At 35.5% G+C, this 18559-nt stretch overlaps 1 protein-coding gene across 9 annotated transcripts in view; it reads left to right on the top strand.

The window, feature by feature from the left end:
- The window catches only part of NAA16 (N-alpha-acetyltransferase 16, NatA auxiliary subunit), a 69479-nt gene that overhangs the window by 11950 nt on the left and 38970 nt on the right, over positions 1 to 18559 (top strand). For 3 of the 9 annotated variants that reach the window (XR_011493001.1, XR_011493002.1, XM_014854836.3), the window contains exons 6-8: positions 8634 to 8787; positions 12338 to 12457; positions 15401 to 15496. Coding sequence is in view for 7 of the 9 variants with exons in the window: in XM_014854836.3 (XP_014710322.1) it covers positions 8634 to 8787; positions 12338 to 12457; positions 15401 to 15496 (370 nt within the window). In the remaining 2 variants the exon portion in view is untranslated. Of the gene's footprint in view, positions 1 to 489; positions 664 to 8633; positions 8788 to 12337; positions 12458 to 13794; positions 13822 to 15400; positions 15497 to 18559 lie in introns of those variants that run through there. The other 6 variants (XM_044779912.2, XM_044779911.2, XM_014854835.3 and 3 more) reach the window with 6 other exon arrangements.

The raw sequence follows: 18559 nt of genomic DNA, 5'->3' as shown, positions 1-18559 counted from the left end.
CACCAGATAGGTCAGTTAATTACAGGCTTTGAAAGAGCGCCAGCTTCATTCTGTTCTCTCTGCTGACTGTCAAGCTGCTCTGGGAATACAAGCTTACTTTTCAAGGCTACTGTGTAACTGGAGAGATTAGATAGGACAGCACTAGGGCAAGTTAAAACTCCATTAAGCTCGCTGGTTTTACCAAGATCCAGCCATTTTTCTTCAGTAAATGCTCCCTAGGTTGCTGCAAGCCTTTGGTTAGTTTTCAGAGTTCTCAAAATGTGATCCTGACAGTTTTTGCTGGTCCTTTCATTGCTTTTATTGAGAGGTGAATTTTTGGAGGTCTTTGCTCTGGCATCTGTGCTGACATCATCCTTTTTGTATCTTGACGAAAACCTTTTTCTTTTGACAGATTACTTTGAAAGCAAGGTATTGTTTAGAATGATAGCCAACCTAATTTTACCTGCTAGAGTGATAGACTTTTCTCTTTTCATTTATCAGGTAATTCTCAGTACAGAGTCCGTGTGATGACAGTCCTCTGTGCTACCTCTCCATCCCTGCTTTGCTCTCCAGAGCCTCCTTCAGAGAAGACATATGGAAGAAGATAGTCCTCCATGTGTCTAAATAATGCACGTGCAACTTGTTTGCATGTGTTTTAGACATTCCCTGCCAATACTGAGGGTAGTATGTGTCTCTTAAGTCACCATACCATCTCTTCCTCCCTATTCTCCTGATAGAGTTATAACAATATTTTTAGTTCTTTAAGTGTTATTGTTATAGCATTAGGGAACATATTTACACGTTTGTGTCTTACGCCAGCAACTATTTGCAGTATTTCTTTGCTCTACTTTGTAAGATGTGAGGATATTGAGGCCTCTATCCTTCATTTGTGCTCCTTTCCACTTTCTGTCTCCCAGTGTCTGTCGTCTCTGATTTTATTTTGAGTCTGTTTTGTAACAGTAAATTCTTATCTTTGTCTATAGGTTGATTTTTTTTAAAAAATCTTTTTACTTTGAAATGGTTTGCTATTCACAAGAATTTGCAAAAATAGTATAGTTACCTTTCACCTAGTGCTCCCAAATGGTAATATATAACCATAGCACATTGTCAAAACTGGGAAATTGATGTTGGTACAATTATTAACTTAGGTGCAGACCTTATTTGGATTTCACCAGTTTTCCCATGGCGTATAGTTCTGTGAAATTCATCGTGTGTGTGTAGATTTGAGCACGCAACTCCACAGTCAGGATAGAGAACTGTTCATCACCACACGGGACTTGCTTGTGATACCCCTTAGTAGTTGCACCGCTCCCCTCACCCCCAGCAACACTGCTCTGTCATCTGTCACTGTAATGGTGTTGCTTCGACTTTGTTATGTAAGTGGAATCATACAGTATGTGACTTTTGTGATTGGCTTTTTTTCATGCATCGTGCCTTTAGATCCATCTAAGTTCTTGTGTGTATCAGTAGTTTGTTCTGTAGGTTGATTTTAAAGTTGAAAATCAATAGATCATGTTTATGTTACTATGTAAATATTATTCACTGAAGAGCTAATTTTAGTAATTTTCTTTTTTATACAGCTTTTAGATTTTCCTGGAATTTTAATTACTTTCTTTTTTTGTATACAATTTGAGTTTTTATCACAGCCTCAGGGTTTTTCTGTATTTTCATTATATTAAGTATTTTATCAAATTTTTTTTCCTGAACCCAGAAAAACCATAAAAAGTTTTATTCTTTACTGAAATTTATATTTTCTTCATTTACTTTATTTTCCTACAATATATCTTTTGGTATGTTTCTAAGAAAGGTTATGGGACATAAATTTCTGAGCCCCTGTATATATAACAATGTCCTTAATCTATCCTGACGCTTGTTAGTTTCGTTCTTACAGAATTCTAGGTAGAAAATCATTTTCCCATAGAACTCTGAAGCTATCTAGTATTGCTGAAAAGGGGTCTGAAATTTTTACCACAATGTGTCTAGGTATTGATCTTAATAATCATTGTATTGGGCACTTAGTGGGTCTTTTTAGCCAGAGAAATAGATTTTTGAGTTCTCAGCTTTATCCTAGATTGTTTCTTTCATCACTTCTTTTTTATTATTTTCTTTATTCTTAATATTAAAGTTTGTAACACTTATTAGTTTGACAGTGCTCTCCTAGATTATCCCTTTTTTCCTCCCTTTTGTCAACCTTTTTATTCATTTTACTCTACTTTCTATACGTTTCTTTGATTTTCTTCTTGTTTTTAAATTTTAGTTAAAAAATCGTACATTAAAATTGATCCTTTTTTGGCAAATAGTTCTCTGAATTTTAACACCTGTTGATTCGTGTAACTCCCACCACAACCACAATCGGGAACACATTTGCTTTTAATCCTTTCACTGAAGCTTTTATTTAGCAATCATGTTTTTAATTTTAAAAGATTTCTTTTTTTCTTTCTTTTGTCTCTTTTTTTGTGGAGGAAGGGCTTCTCTTAGGGTTTTTTTTTTTTTTATTGAGTTAGTGATAGGTTACAATCCTGTGAAATTTCAGTTGTGCATTATTGTTTGTCAGTCGTGTTGTAGGTGCATCACTTCACCCTTTGTGCCCACCCCCCCACCCTACCTTTCCCCTGGTAGCCACTAATCTTTTTGTCTTTGTCTGCATTTTTAAATTCCTCATATGAATAGAGTCATACAGAGATTGTCCTTCTCTGTCTGGCTTATTTCACTTAACATAATTCCCTCAAGGTCCATCCATGTTGTTGCAAGTGGGACGATTTTATTCTGTTTTACGGCTGAGTAGTATTCCATTGTATATATATACCACATCTTCTTTATCCAGTCATCTGTTGATGGGCACTTAGGTTGCTTCCATGTCTTGGCTATTGTAAATAATGCTGCAGTGAACATTGGGGTGCATAGGATTTTAGGAATTGCTGACTTCAAGATCTTTGGGTAGATACCCAGTAGTGGGATAGCTGGGTCGTATGGTAGTTCTATTTTTAATTATTTGAGGAATCTCCATACTGTTTTCCATAGTGGGCTGCACCAGTTTGCATTCCCACCAGCAGTGTATGAGGCTTCCTTTTTCTTTACAACCTCTCCAACATTTGTTACTATTAGTTTTAGATATTTTTGTCATTCTAATGGGTGTAAGGTGATATCTTAGTGTAGTTTTGATTTGCATTTCCCTGATGATCAGCGATGATGAACATCTTTTCATGTGGCTATTGGCCATCTGTATGTCTTGTTTGGAGAAATGTCTGTTCATGTCTCCAGCCCATTTTTTGATCGGGTTGTTTGATTTTTTGTTGTTGAGTTGTGTGAGTTCTTTATATATTATGGATATTAAGCCTTTGTCAGATATATGACTTGCAAATATTTTTTCCCAGTTAGGGGGTTGTTTTTTTGTTTCAATCTTGTTTTCATTTGCCTTGAAGAAGCTCTTTAGTCTGATGAAGTCCCATTTGTTTATTCTTTCTATTGTTTCCCTTCTCTGAGAAGACATGGTGTCCGAAAAGATCCTTTTAATACTGATGTCAAAGAGTGTACTGCCTACCGTTTCTTCTAGAAGCCTTATGGTTTCAGGTCTCACCTTTAGGTCTTTGATCCATTTTGAGTTTATTTTGGTGAATGGTGAGAAAGAATGGTCAATTGTCATTCTTTTACATGTGGCTTTCCAGTTTTCCCAGCACCATTTGTTGAAAAGACTTTCTTTTCTCCACTGTATGCCCTCAGCTCCTTTGTTGAAGATAAGCTGTCCATAGGTGTGTGGTTTTATTTCTGGGCTTTCAATTCTGTTCCATTGATCTGTGCACCTGTTGTACCAGTACCATGCTGTTTTGATTACTGTAGCTTTGTAGTATGTTTTGAAGTCAGGGATTGTGATGCCTCCCGTTTTGTTCTTTTTTCTCAGGATTGCTTTAGCAATTCAGGGTCTTTTGTTGCCCCATGTGAATTTTAGGATTCTTTGTTCTAATTCTGTAAAGAATGTCATTGGGATTCTGATTGGGATAGCGTTGAATCTGTAGATTGCTTTAGGTAGAACGGACATTTTAACTATGTTTATTCTTCCAATCCATGTACATGGAATGTCTTTCCATCTCCTTATGTCGTCTTCCAATTCTCTCAGAAAGGCCTTGTAATTTTCATTGTATAGGTCTTTCACTTCCTTAGTTAAATTCACCCCAAGGTATTTTATTCTTTTTGTTGCTATTGTGAATGGTATTGTGTTCTTGAGTTCTTTTTCTGTTAGTTTGTTATTAGAATATAGAAATGCTAGTGATTTATGCAAATTGATTTTATACCCTGCAACTTTGCTGTTAGTTGTTGATGACTTCTAAGAGTTTTCCAATGGATTCTTTGGGGTTTTCTATATATAAGATCATGTCGTCTGCAAACAGTGAGAGTTTCACTTCTTCCCTCCTATTTGGATTCCTTTTTCTTGCCTGATTGCTCTGGCCAGGACCTCCAGTACTATGTTAAATAAGAGTGGTGATAGAGGGCATCCTTGTCTCGTTCCTGATTTCAGGGGGATGGCGTTCAGTTTTTGCCCATTGAGTATGATGCTGGCTGTGGGTTTGTCATATATGGCCTTTATTATGTTGAGGTAGTTTCCTTCTATGCCCATTTTGTTCAGAGTTTTTATCATAAATGGCTGTTGGATCTTGTCAAATGCCTTCTCTGCATCTGTTGAGATGATCATGTGGTTTTTATTCCTCAGTTGGTTGATGTGGTATATCATGTTGATTGATTTTTTTTATTGAGATATAATTGACATAACATTGTGTAAGGTTGGGTACAACATGTTGGTTTGGTACATTTATATATTGCAGTATGATTACTAGAGGAGCGTTAACCAAAAACCTTTGTGATGTCATATAATTATCATTTCTTTCTCGTGTTAAGAACAATTAAGATCTAGTCTCTTAGCAACTGTGAAGTTTATAATATGATCTTGTTGACTATAATCACTGTGCTATGCTAGATCTCTGGAACTTTACTCATGACAATTTGTCTCCTTACATGGCATCTCCCCAGTTCCTCCACCCTCAGTTCCCGGTAACCACTGTTCTACTTTCTGTTTTTACAAGTTCAGCTTTGTTAGATTCTATATGTAAGTGATATCATACAGTATTTGTCTTTCTCTGTCTGACTTATCTCACTTAGTGTAATGCCTTCAGGGTCTATCCATGTTATTGAAAATGGCAGGGTTTCCTTCTTTCTCATGGCTGAGTAATATTCCATAGTGTGTGTGTGTGTATCATATCTTGTTTGTCCATTAATCCATTGATGGACACGTAGGTTGTTTCCGTATCTTGGCTATTGTGAATAACACTGTAGTGAACATGAGTGTAGAGATATCTGTCTGTCTTTTTTTTCCTTAGCATCCAGTTCTCTGGGGCTATCTACTTTCTTTGGAGAAGAGCTGTTAACTCTTTGAGTGGGATACTGCCTAAGATAGAGGATATTTTAGACAAGGTTTTGGCTGTAGAGTTGATGGAAATGGGATGGGGGTCAGCCTTTCAATTAGTCCCTTAATCTTGAGCCCCGTGTCTCATTCCTTCTCCCTCTGTTTACTTGTCCTGTCAGATCCTGACCCTGTTTGGGGTTTCCCAGGGCAGATCGGCATGCTCCCTGGTGATTTCCTCTTTACAGCTGCTCTGGGCTTCAGCTTTTTCTGTTTTACTTCATCGCTTATTCTTCATTTGCTTTCCGTCTCCCGGAAGTTCATTGAAATCTTGTATGTTCTATTTTTATTGATTTATATATATATTTTTAGTCCTCTATTATTTTTCTTTATTCTTATAAGGGAGGAGATAAACTGTGTGGTAAATCCACCATGTTTACTTAGATTCTTAGCTTTTTACCACAAACTCGAGAATTCTCTGTTGAGACTGGTTCTCTGTCTTTATCCAGGAATCAATTCCTGACCAAAACAGAGTAGTGTACTGTGCCATAGTCACTGGGCTTGATAAACACGCTTTCCTTTTAAACACAGTATTACTACAATTTGATGGTTAAAATCAGGTGTTTGAAATTTTCTTATTTTTTGTAATAAAAGGTAGAATTAAGAGGAATAAGAGGCTTTTTTGAGGTATAATTTACATCCTATAAAATTCACCCATTGTAAGTGTACATCTCAAAGATTTTTTGAGTAAATTTATAGTTGTGTAGCCATTACCACAATCCAGTTTTAGAATGTTTCATCACCCTGAAAAGTTCTCTTGTGCTCATTTGCAGTCAATTTCCACTCCTATCTCCAGCCCCAGGCAACCAGTGATCTGCCTTTTGTCTCTAAGGATTTACCTTTTCTGGAAACTTCAGATAAAGGCAATCATAATGTATTGTTTTGTCTCCAGATTTTTTTATTCAGAATGTTTTTGAGATCCATCCATATTAGAGCGTGTGTTTGTAGTTCATTCTTTCTTAATGCTGAATACTGTTTCAATATATGGATTTACCACACTTTATCCATTCATCAATTGATCGACATATGGATTGTTTTTAGTTTTAGTTATTATGACTAATGCTGCTATAAACATCTGTGTACATGTTTTTGTGTGGATGTATGTTTTTATTTTCCTTGGGTAGATGCTTAGGAATGAAATTACTTGGTAGTATGGTAAGTATATATTAAACTTTTTATACCACTGCCCATTTATTTTCCTAAGTGGCCGAACCATTTTACATTCCCAACAGCAATGTGAGAATTCCAATTTCTACCCATCCTCAACATCTGTTATTGTATAGTTTTTTGATGACAGCCATCTTAGTGGATATGTAATAGTTTTTTTTTTTTAAAGATTTTATTTTTTCCTTTTTCTCCCCAAAGCCCCCGGTACATAGTTGTATATTCTTTGTTGTGTGTCCATCTAGTTGTGGCATGTGGGACGCTGCCTCAGCGTGGTTTGATGAGCAGTGTCATGTCCATGCCCAGGATTCGAACCAACGAAACACTGGGCCACCTGCAGCGGAGTGCGCGAACTTAACCGCTCGGCCACCGGGCCAGCCCCGATATGTAATAGTTTTAATGATAGCTCTGCATTTTCCTAACAACTAATGATATTGAGCATTTTATCTTTTTTTTTTTTGAGGAAGATTAACCCTGAGCTAACATCTGCCAATCTTTCTCTTTTTGCTGAGGAAAACTGGCCCTGAGCTAACATCCATGCCCATCTTCCTCTACTTTTTGTACATGGGATGCCTACCACAGCGTGGCTTTTTACCACACGGTGACATGTCCGCACCTGGGATCCGAACCGGCGAACCCCGGGCCACTGAGAAGCGTAACATGCGCACTTAACCGCTGCACCATTGGGCTGGACCCTTTATCTGTTTTTATTACCCATTTATATTTCTTCTTTGATGAAATGTCTATTCAAATCTTGCGCCCATTTTTTAATTGAGTTGTCTTACAGCTGAGTTGTGAGAGTTCCTTATATATTCTCAAGACAAATACCTTACCAGATGTACTATTTGCAAGTACTTTCTTCCAGTCTGTAACGTGTATTTTCGTGTTATTAATGATGTCTTTAGAAGAGGAAAAGTTTATAATTTTGATGAAGTCCAATTTGCCAGTTTTTTCTTTTGTGCATAGGGTCACAAAGATTTTCTCCTATTCTTCTAAGATTTCTTTTATAGGTTTAGTGCTCACATTTAGGTCTGTAATCCATTTTGAGTTAATTTTTGTGTATAGTATGAAGTATGTGTCTAAGATTATTTTTCACATATGGATATTTAATTGACTCACCGTCATTTGTTGAGAAGACTTCCTTTTCCCCATTGAGTTGCCTTAGCACCTTTGTCGAAAATCAGTTGGCCAGCATATAAACGCTTATTTCTGGGCCTTGTATTCTCTTCCACTGATCAGTGCATCTATCCTTATACCAGCCACACTGTCTTGATTACTGTAGCTTTATAGTAAGTTTGAAATTTGAAGTGCATGTTCTACTTTGTTCTTTTTTTCAAGATTCTTTTGTTCATGCAGGGTTCCTTTTATTTCCATTAAAATTTTAGAATCATCTTGTCAGTTTCTACAAAAAAGCTTGCCGAGGTTTGATATGGATTGCATTGAGTTTTTAGATTAATTTGGGAGAATTATGCCATCAGAACAATATTGAGTATTCTGATGCTTGAATATGGAATAGAATGTCTCTCCATTTATTTAGGTCTTTAATTTCTCTCAGCATGTTTTGTAGTCTTCAGTATATGGATCTTGTTTCTTAAATTTATACCTAAATATTTTGTTCTTTTTGATGCTTTTGTGCATGAGATTATTTTAATTTCATTTTCTGGTTGTTCATTGTTAGTATATACAAGTATAATTGATTTTCATATATTGATCTTGTATTCTGTCACCATCCTAAACTTCCTTTTTAGTTCTAGTAGTTTTTTAAGTAGATTCTAGAGGATTTTAACAATTTTCATACTTTTTTTTTGGGTGTAGGATTTGCGGACCTCTTCACTTTGCCATAGGCTGAAGTTCCCATCCTTTTATTTGTTTTAAAGAGTGTATTAATCTTCTTTTCTGTTAATCACCCTCCTGTTTGTAACTGCTTGTGAGTTCCTTTTTTACGTCTGTGTGAATGATTTTCCTGAGAAAGCAATTAAAGACCTGTAACTGCTTTATGTCATTATATAAAAAAGGTAATTTGGTCTTTTTTTCCCAGGTTCCTCCCAACAAAATCGACTATGAATATAGTGAACTGATATTATACCAGAATCAAGTGATGAGAGAGGCAGATCTGTTTCAGGAATCTTTGGAACATATAGAAACATATGAGAGACAAATATGTGATAAACTTTTGGTGGAAGAAATCAAAGGTAAATTGACGTGCTTCTTCCCTTTTTAATGGCCTCAATTAAAGAAAAGAACAAAAACTATATAATTTGTTCTGTCCTAACGGTTAAATAAGGCTTAGTATGTGTCAGGCAGTACTCTGAACACTTTTATTATTAAGCCATTATTAATTAATTTAATCCTCATAACCCTATGATGTAGTTATTAGATCTCTTTTTGAGATGGGGGACCAAGGAACAGAGAGGTTAAGTGACTTGCTCAAAGTCACACAGCTAAGTAAGCTGAGTAGTACTGGATTTGAGTCCAGGGATTTTAATTCCAGAGTCCACTTTCTTTTTTTTTTTTTTTTTCCTGAAGATTGGCACCTGGGCTAACAACTGTTGCCAATCTTTTTTTTTTTTTCCTGCTTTATCTCCCCAACCCCACCCCCGTACACAGTTGTATATCTTAGTTGCAGGTCCTTTTAGTTGTGGAATGTGGGACGCCGCCTCAATGTGGCCTGACAAGTGGTGCCATGTCCGCGCCCAGGATCCGAACCCTGGGCCGCCGCAGCAGAATGTGTGAACTTAACCACTGGGCCACGGAGCCAGCCCCCGAGTCCACTTTCTTAAGCAGTATGTTATACTGCCTTCGTATCCCTCCCACCCCCCAAATGTATATCTCCATATATAGTAAAATACAATGAGAATAGTAAAGGATGACACTTGGATCATCATGAAAACAAGATTAATTTATTTTCATTAAGGGCTAGTTATGAAGGCAGGAGCTGGATAAATAGTTCATTAAAAATGTTCCTCAACAAAACATCAAGCACTATTTTTTTTTATACAAATCTTTGCTCATCATTTACCCATTTCCTGAGCAATGCTGTGTTAAATAGAATGTCCAACTAAATTAATAATTAGTTTAAAACTAAAGTTTCATACATTTGTAGGACTTCTAAAGCTTAATAAAAATAACTAACATTTATTTACTCTTACTGTATATCAGAGTATGGCAATTGCTTAAACTAGTTTATTTCATTTAATTTTGTAACACTTGTGATGTGGGTGTTATTTATTATCTTCATTTTATAGTTGCGGAGACTAAAGCTTGAGAGAGGTTAAGGACTTGGCCAGAGTCCCTTAGCCTTTTAGGAGGGAGAGTTAATTTCTAAACACATCTTTCTGACTTCAGAGCCCTTCTTTTTTAATTTAAATAGACTTTATTTTTTAGATCAGTTTTAGGTTCACAGCAAAGTTGAGTGGAAGGTACAGAGATTTCCCATATACCCTCTATCGCCACCTGTGCACAACCTCCCTCACTGTGACATCCTCCATCAGAGTGGGACGTTTGTTACAATCAGTGAACCTGTGTTGACGCGTTATAATCACCCAAAGTCTGTAGTTTACATTAGGGTTCACTCTTGGTGTTGTACACCTCTAAGTTTTGACAAATGTATAATGACATATATCCACCATTATAGTGTCTTACAGAGTAGTTTTCACTGCCATGAAAGTCCTCTGTGCTCTGCCTGTTTGTTTCTCCCTGCCCTCAACCCCTGGCAACCACTGATCTTCTGCCATCTCCATAGTTGTGCCTTTTCCAGAATGTCGTATGGTTGGGATCATACAGTATGCAGCCTTTTCAGATTGGCTTCTTTCACTTAGTAAGATGCATTTAATGTTCCTCCATGTCTTTTCATGAATCCTTTTAAGTGCTATCTTCTACTCTTATTGTTAATGTATAGCAACTGACTGGTTTAATTTTTATTGTAAGTAATATAACAATATTGAATACAACAATGTTTTTCAAACTCTTGGTAAAATGTGGACAAATTATTTTAATGTTTTGGTTTCTTTTTTGTTCCACTACCTGTACTTGATGGGAGCGAAGACAAAAGGCTATTATTTTTATGTTCTGATGTATTATTGCTATTTCCTGATTAAATCTTAACTCTCAGGCTGCTGTTTCTCTCTTGTAGCATCAATAGGGAATGCTGTGATTAAAAAGTAGATGTGATGAAGGGAGATCAATTCTAGTTACAAACACTCTGCAAGTTGCACCATAGCCACATCCATCTGTATGTTGCAAGGGAGGGTAATTTAGGGGCTGTCAATTCGAATATAAAGACAATGCTCTATATTCGCTTGTAGAGACAAGTTATGGTATTTTTATTTTTTCAGTGAACTCTGCAGGCCCAGAGGCCTTTTATATTTATACATTTTTGTCTTTTGTAGTCATTAGCATATTAAGATCCTTTAAAAAACTTTTAACATAAAGTTAGAGTTTCACTTACTTTGTTAATATGAAAGTGTACTTATTTATCCTGTATGTTGTTCTAGTAATAACCTTTGCTTGTGGTGGCAGCAGGTCACAGAGGTTTTCGGAATTGAAATATATACTGTTATCTATTATGTTTAGGGTAAGGGTAAAAATTGGACTAGCCAGAAGTTAATTGTGGAGGAATGGGACACGTGCATAGTTTTAAGCAGCGAATGTTTATGTACATTGTTTTGTGCCAAGCGCACTGTGCCAACCACTTGAAGTAAATTATTTCGGTTGATTATCACAAAAGCAGACTGAGGTAGTTGATATTTTATGGGTTAGGAAATAGACATTGGAAATTTGTGGTTTGCTCAAGGTCACAAAGCTAGAAAGTGGTAAAACTGGTAATTACGCCTAGTTAGTCGTACTCTAAAGCCTGAGTAATATATAAATGTATAAATAGTAAAATATTAGTATATAATGACCACTATAATATGCTGCCTCCTCTAGGATGATGAAAGCTAAAATAGTATGACTGAAGACATCTCAAAGGGTTTTTTGTCTGAAATAGATTCTTTGGGGAATGTGAAATCTTAGATATGATATATCTTAGATATGATATATCTCTATATCTGAGATATGTTCTTTTTTGAGACTCTCCCTTTTATCTTGGATTAGGTATGCTTTCCATTTTATCTGAGAAATTTAGATTTTCACTTCCTGTACCCACTTTCAATTTGTATGGCTTAGTAGAAGGGATTGAATCTTAGAGGTGGCGCATGTGTGAGCATTGTGTGTGTGGTTTTTGCTGTGGAGTGGCCTTTAGTGTTACTGTCTTACTGAGTTAAACTTCTCCAGTTTTAGTCACTGAAAAGGAAACTACGAGGGTTTATTGGGGAATTGTTTAATATATGAATTAATCAGGAAAAGTACTTGCAAATGGTGAAGTACGAAGGTAGGGCTGTGTGGTTATAATTATTTACCTATCTGTATAGGGTGTCTTTATCTTAAAGGGTACATAAAAATGTGTATAGTGTAAAGATTTTTACAAACAAATTAATAGCTTATATGTATATTTGGGGTGTGGGAGGAAGCCAAAAATGAATATTAGTGTAGTAGAATATGTAAATGAAGGTTCATTTCTGAAGGCAAGCTGTGAATTAATCTATGTTTAGTTGTATGAACTGCAACATGCCCCAAAGGGGAGGACATACGGTTTTGTCTTTCATAAACACATATTAGCTAATAACACTTAGTGAAATCTGTGGGATCAGGAAGGTATTTAATATTTGAGTAAAATGAATGTGACTTTAAACTTAATTTTAGGGGAAATGCTGTTGAAATTGGGAAGATTAAAAGAAGCCAGTGAAGTATTCAAAAACTTAATTGATCGGAATGCAGAAAATTGGTGTTATTATGAAGGCTTGGAAAAAGCTCTACAACTTAGTATGTAATTTTTCTCCTCTACCTTCTCTTAACTAGTGCTTGAAGTACAATAAAATGTAAAGTTGTAATAATATTTCAAGACAAATACATTTTTAGCATTAGCATCCATTTTTCCATTTAGGAAATATACAGGTTAGACATGAGAGTGAAAGTGAATTCCAATATTTATACTTAAGTGGTAAATGCTTACAGATAATTTTAAGTTCCTTGGCCTCTTAAAACATTACCGATTTAGACTAACTAGAGAGATGGAGAAGAAAATGAGCATTCCCTTTCTGGGAAACATCCTAATTATTTAATATTTTTGAATAATTAGAGGGGCCAGCCCAAGAACGTAGAGATGGGGTTTGTGCGCTCTGCTTTGGTGGCCTGGGGTTTGCAGGTTCAGAGCCTGGGTGTGGACCTACATACTACTCATTGAGCCATGCTGTGGTGGCATCCCATATACAAGATAGAGGAGGATTGGCACAGATGTTAGCTCAGGGACAATCTTCCTCATGCAAAAAGAGGAAGATTGGTAACAGATGTTAGTTCAGGGCCAATCTTCCTTACCAAAAAAAAAGAATTAGAGGTCTGTTACCCTCAACCTCTAAACATAAGAATTGGGCCAAAGAAATTTTGCTGAGGATATGTAGTATATATAGCATCAGCATAAAAATTATTCTCTTAATTTCAAACTAGGCTAATTTTATGTAGAGCAAAATGTTATATATTTTCTTTTGAAATTAGATAATCTTGACCCTTTTCAGAAATCTAGAGTATTATTCTAGATTTTCCCTAATATTTTCATAATTAAATGTTATTAGAAGCTGTTAATATTCCAAAAATTACATTTACTCATCGCTAAGTATATGGCTGAAATAATTATGAAACTATGACTCAAAGGTATTGAAACAGCAGAATTTTTAAATTTAAAAAGTATGGTAAATAGGTAGCTACCCATATTCATTTATAGTAATATAGCTATGAGAAACATCTATTTGTTGTATCCTAATGACTGTTATAAATTAACCCAGGTTTTCTGTTTGTATTTCAAATTTAATATCACAAATTACTAAATTTTCTTCTTAAATATTTTTAAGAAAATGATGATAATTAAAATATTAGATCAGTAATCTGTTTTTTAAAAAATACAGGACACAAATCATATGTCTGAAGGTTGGAAATGTGAGATAGCTATGATTTTCCTTTAAACTACTGATTACTGATGTGCAGTTAATAATACAGATTTTTGAAATGTTTTAGTGAAATGAATGTAAGATGTTCCAAATGTCAGGATCCATGCTTACTGTACATTGTATTGTTTACAAAACTAATTGCATTACTTATCTTTTTAGGTTCCTTAGGACCTTTTCTCCCCCATGGTAAGTTCTGGAGCTCCAAATTATGACTTCAAATAGGGCATTGAAATGGGTTGGTTTTGTCTTAATGTTAATTTAACTGCATTTATAAGACCTGTTATATATGGAATAGTGGAGAAATTTTTTTTTGTATTTATAGTTTGTCATTCTCTAGATTAGGCAGAAAGATGAGAACTGCTTTTTTTAAATATGCAATAGCCTTCTTGTAAATTTTAGTATAAGGGTCCTTAATATTTCATGAAGTCTCCAAATCGTTAACAGAAGGTGAAAATTACTTTTTACATATCCCAGTTTTTAAAATCCAACCACATTGGAGCTCCAAAGCATATTATTGGGGGAAGGAAGGAGTCTAAACAAAATCAGACTTTACCGTTTAAAGTGCGGCGTTTATAATCTCGATACTGAACACTGCATTTACTATGCAGATACCTTGATTGCTAGCACCAAGGGTTATTCTTAAATTAATTATATTTCTGTGGTCTGAATCAAAATCCACTTAAAACCTTATAGTTTTAAAACAGGTTTGTTTGCTTTTTCTTAAAATTCTGCTGTAAGTGGTCTTTATTGCTTATATAAAATAATGCATATAATCTCTCTCTGTAAATTTTGCAGGATATTATTTTAGAATAATGAGTTAGACCCAGATCCTATTCGGCAAATTGCTATTGCAGAGTATCATGTAGTTTATATATAGATTCTCTGTTTAGTACTATAAAATCAGGTTGCTCTTGGCAGGGAAGATACAACTTTCCGTTAGAAATGTATTTTATATCGTTTTATTTGGGAGAAATAATTGCCACTTTAAACAGTCTGTACAAATGGGGTTCTTTATAATGGAGTTTCATTGAAGATTTTAAGTGTGAAAACTACCTTAGAAATTTAGTTAATCTCTTTAAAATATAAAACGTTTGCATTCATGATCCTAAAATTGTTGCTTCTTTAAGCTTAATCAACAGGCGTTATAGATTTTTGTATTGATGTATGTAGGCTCCGTTGGGTTAGAGGGTTTACGTAAGATATGTTATAAAGGAACATTTTTCTTAATAAGATTTTATTTTTCCTTTTTCTCCCCAAAGCTTCCAGGTACATAGTTGTATATATTTTAGTTGTGAGTCCTTCTAGTTGTGCATGTGGGATGCCACCTCAGCATGGCTTGATGAGTGGTGCCGTGTCTGCGCCCAGGATCCAAACCGGTGAAACCCTGGGCCGCCAAAGCGGAGCGCACAAACTTAACCACTCCCCGTGGGGCTGGTCCCCAGGAACATTTTCTCTTTCATGGGTTGTGCCCTAGAGAATATAAGAGAAGGGCAGTGTGTCTGTGTGTCTTGTGTGTATATCATTTGAGTTGGATGTAGAATCTGTGTTGGTGAAAGAAGTTTTGAATTTCTCCAGAGACTGGGTTTAAAATGGTAATTTACTTGTTATTTCACTACCACAGAGTTAATGTCATTCTTACCGAAATTGAGAGCAGCTTTAATATTGATAATGCAATATTTGTATCATAATTTTTAAAGTTAATTAGCATTTTATTGTAGGTAAGACTTTTTATGCTTTGATTCTCATACATATTTACTGATACTAGGCACTTTAGAAGAGAGGCTTCAAATTTATGAAGAAATTAGTAAGCAGCACCCCAGAGCAATTTCACCTAGAAGATTACCTTTGAATCTTGTCCCAGGTAATATTAGGATATCTTTGTAACACTAATAATTATTTGTTGAAATTACTCAACACCATTCACATTTTAAAAACTTGTTTCTGGTATAGAGTTTACATTTACACCACTCTTGTGGGTGGGAATGATCTGTTGTGAATTTATTATGTATATGTTCATAAGAGTGTTCAGTATATGCCTATATGTTGGTTTTTTTTTTTTCTTCTCCCCAAAGCCCACCAGCACATGGTTGTATATTCTAGTTGTAGGTCCTTCTGGTTGTGCTATGTGCGCACCCAGGATCCGAACATGTGAAACCCTGGGCCACCAAAGCAGAGCGTGCGAACTTAACCACTCGGCCACGGGGCCGGCCCCTATGTGTTGGTTTTAAGTATCAGAAATTATCTGTACAAAATTGTTTTTCTTTAGTGACTTTAAAAATTAAACACCATATTTAGAAGGTAAATTAAATTCCCTAGAATTTAATGACAAATTATATGTGAGATATTACGATTTAGTGGTAGAAGTTTTGTAGTTTTGAATCTTTTTTTAGAGCATAAATTCAAGGAAAGAGTTGTGAGCTCTTTATGCCCGCTGCACTATTTAAGAACATCGCCATTCCCTTTGAAGGCCCCCTCTCTTCTCAGAGTTGACCACTTTACTGAAATCTGCTTTTTACCATGCTATTATTTTTGTAGCGCTCCATGTGTTTTTTTATTCCTAGAAACAAAAACAAAAAAACCCCTGCTTTTGTACTTTTATGTAAATTGGAGTACTATGGTATGTGTTCTGTGATTTGCTTTTATTGATCAATAGTATATTCATGACCTTGATCCAAGTTGTTGCATGTAGCTGAACTCGTTGACTTTTGGACTGTATAGGAGCTAAAGAGTATATTAGCTCTTCAGATAGTTAATATCTTTGATGATTTTATAGAAAATTGTGCCATTTTTCTTAAAATTGTCTTTATCTTTAGTTGAAAGTACTATAGATTATGTATTACTTATTGGGACTTCTGGCATGTCTTTTGATACAAGTCAGACCCTAGAAAACTGATATAACTTAAAAATCTAGGCATGGGGTGAGCAGGGAGTATATTTTCTAATGAATTCTCATTTACAATGGAAATGTTTGTTTAAACAATTGTCTTCTAATTTTCTTTTTATCAAAAGATTCATGAAAATTGAAAGTTTTTAGTTGACTAACTTTTAAAATATATGAAAAGTCTCTTAGAAATGTATTGGATTAGACAGCAGATACAAATTTATTTTAAAAATTCATTTTCCACCAGTGCCTTCTGATCTTCTCTTGTTTGGCTTTGTGAAAGACTGAGAGCAGATCCCCTAATGTCTTCTGGGGACCGTTATGTCTAAGTGGATGTTAATAGGCTGGAGGAGGAGGGTGCTGGTGGACCCAGGTGTTCGTCAGTTCCCTGACTTTGGGAGGCTTTGGTTTAAACGTGATCAGTCAGGTTTCTGCAGGACTTCCCAGAAACTGTAATAGATGCATCGTGAATTTCCAAGACAGGCTGTGTTGTGCAGGGAGGAGTGTTTCCCTAGAAAAGTGTTTTATGGAAGGTGCTTGGGCTCACATTTCTATATCTCCTTTTTTTGTAAAATAACAGCTTTTTGAAATACAATTCACATACCATAAAATTCACTTGGTAAAGTGTGTAACTTAGCGTTTTCGTATATTCGTGGAATCGTGCAACCATCCTCACTATCTGGTTTCAGAAAATTTTCATCACTCTGAAAAGAAACCTCACACCCATTAGCAGTGACTCCCACTCCCCCGCCCCCTGTCCCCCACCTGCACCAGGCAACCACTAATCTACTGTCTGTACCTATGGATTTGCCTGTTTTGGACATTTCATATAAATGGAATTATACCATAGGTAGCCTTTTGTGTCTGACTTTTTTTTTTTAATCTGTCTCAGGATATGTCTTGTGTTTCACAATGTGACTGGAGATATTCGCTTAGTTTGGAGCTTTCAAATGCATTCATGTGCCTCTTAAGGAAAAGAAAGAAACTTCATTTAACTTTAAGATTACAGACAAGACTTCTTAGTTCTTTTATTCCTTTATGGAACATGGAACTTCAAATTTACCCTGCCTGGATTTATGTTCATAGTCGCTAAAGTTTTCTAAAAGCCCTCAGTACATGATAGGAAATACATTTTTACTGAAAGATAACTTAGAATCAACTATTGATTTTAAAGCACAATTTAGGTTAAAGTGGAATCTGTGTGGACTCTGTGGGACATTCTGGCTTTGAAATGCTAAAGGGATCTTTTTACAGAATAGGTCTCACTTGAGGGGGCTGATGGCATGGGTTCAAGGTCAACATCACTGTGAGGTACTAACATACATGTATTTACAGAGCTCCAGTGAGCCTGTATAAAATCGTGCAAATACTTGTACTTGTGCAAAAGCTGAATACTTCATGAAGTTTTTTTGCCTGTCTAGAAATATTTTTTTGTGTAATAGGAAAGGTATCTTGGCATTATCAAAAGCACTAAGGTCTTTTTCAAGAAACATGATGGAACTTGAGAATGCAAGATGAGTTTTGAAAAGGGCTTTCTAGTTTTTGGTTAAAAAGGTTTATTATCTACAGAGTAGTGAACACAGCAGAAGTCCTGGGGAGATTCTCTAGCAGCCTAAAATATTAAGTGCTGTGCAGATAATGCAGGGATACAGGTACTTTTCAAAATAACTATCTGATTCATCGTGTTCTCTTAGTCTTCACTGACCAAGGGAGGAGGGAGAGGGAAGGAGATAATCCAGTGTATTAAACATAGAATGCTAATCAAATTTTGCTCCATTATTTTATTTTTGTTTCTTTGGATTATTATTTTTTTTTATTTTTTAGTGAGGTAGACTTACACAATGTTATATGTCACTCATAAGGTGTACAACATACTGATTTGATCCATTTATATATTGCAATGTTATTACCACCCCAGTGTTAGCTGACACCTCCGCCAGGTCACATAATTATCATTTCTTTTTTGTAGTGAGGACATGCTCCGATATTTAGAATAAATTTCCAGTGAGTCAGATACAGTCTGATCTTGCTGTTTATGTTCAT

This window comes from Equus asinus, chromosome 11 (assembly GCF_041296235.1).
Source record: "Equus asinus isolate D_3611 breed Donkey chromosome 11, EquAss-T2T_v2, whole genome shotgun sequence".
NCBI lineage: Eukaryota > Metazoa > Chordata > Mammalia > Perissodactyla > Equidae > Equus > Equus asinus.
This window is presented reverse-complemented; position numbering and strand designations above follow the sequence as displayed.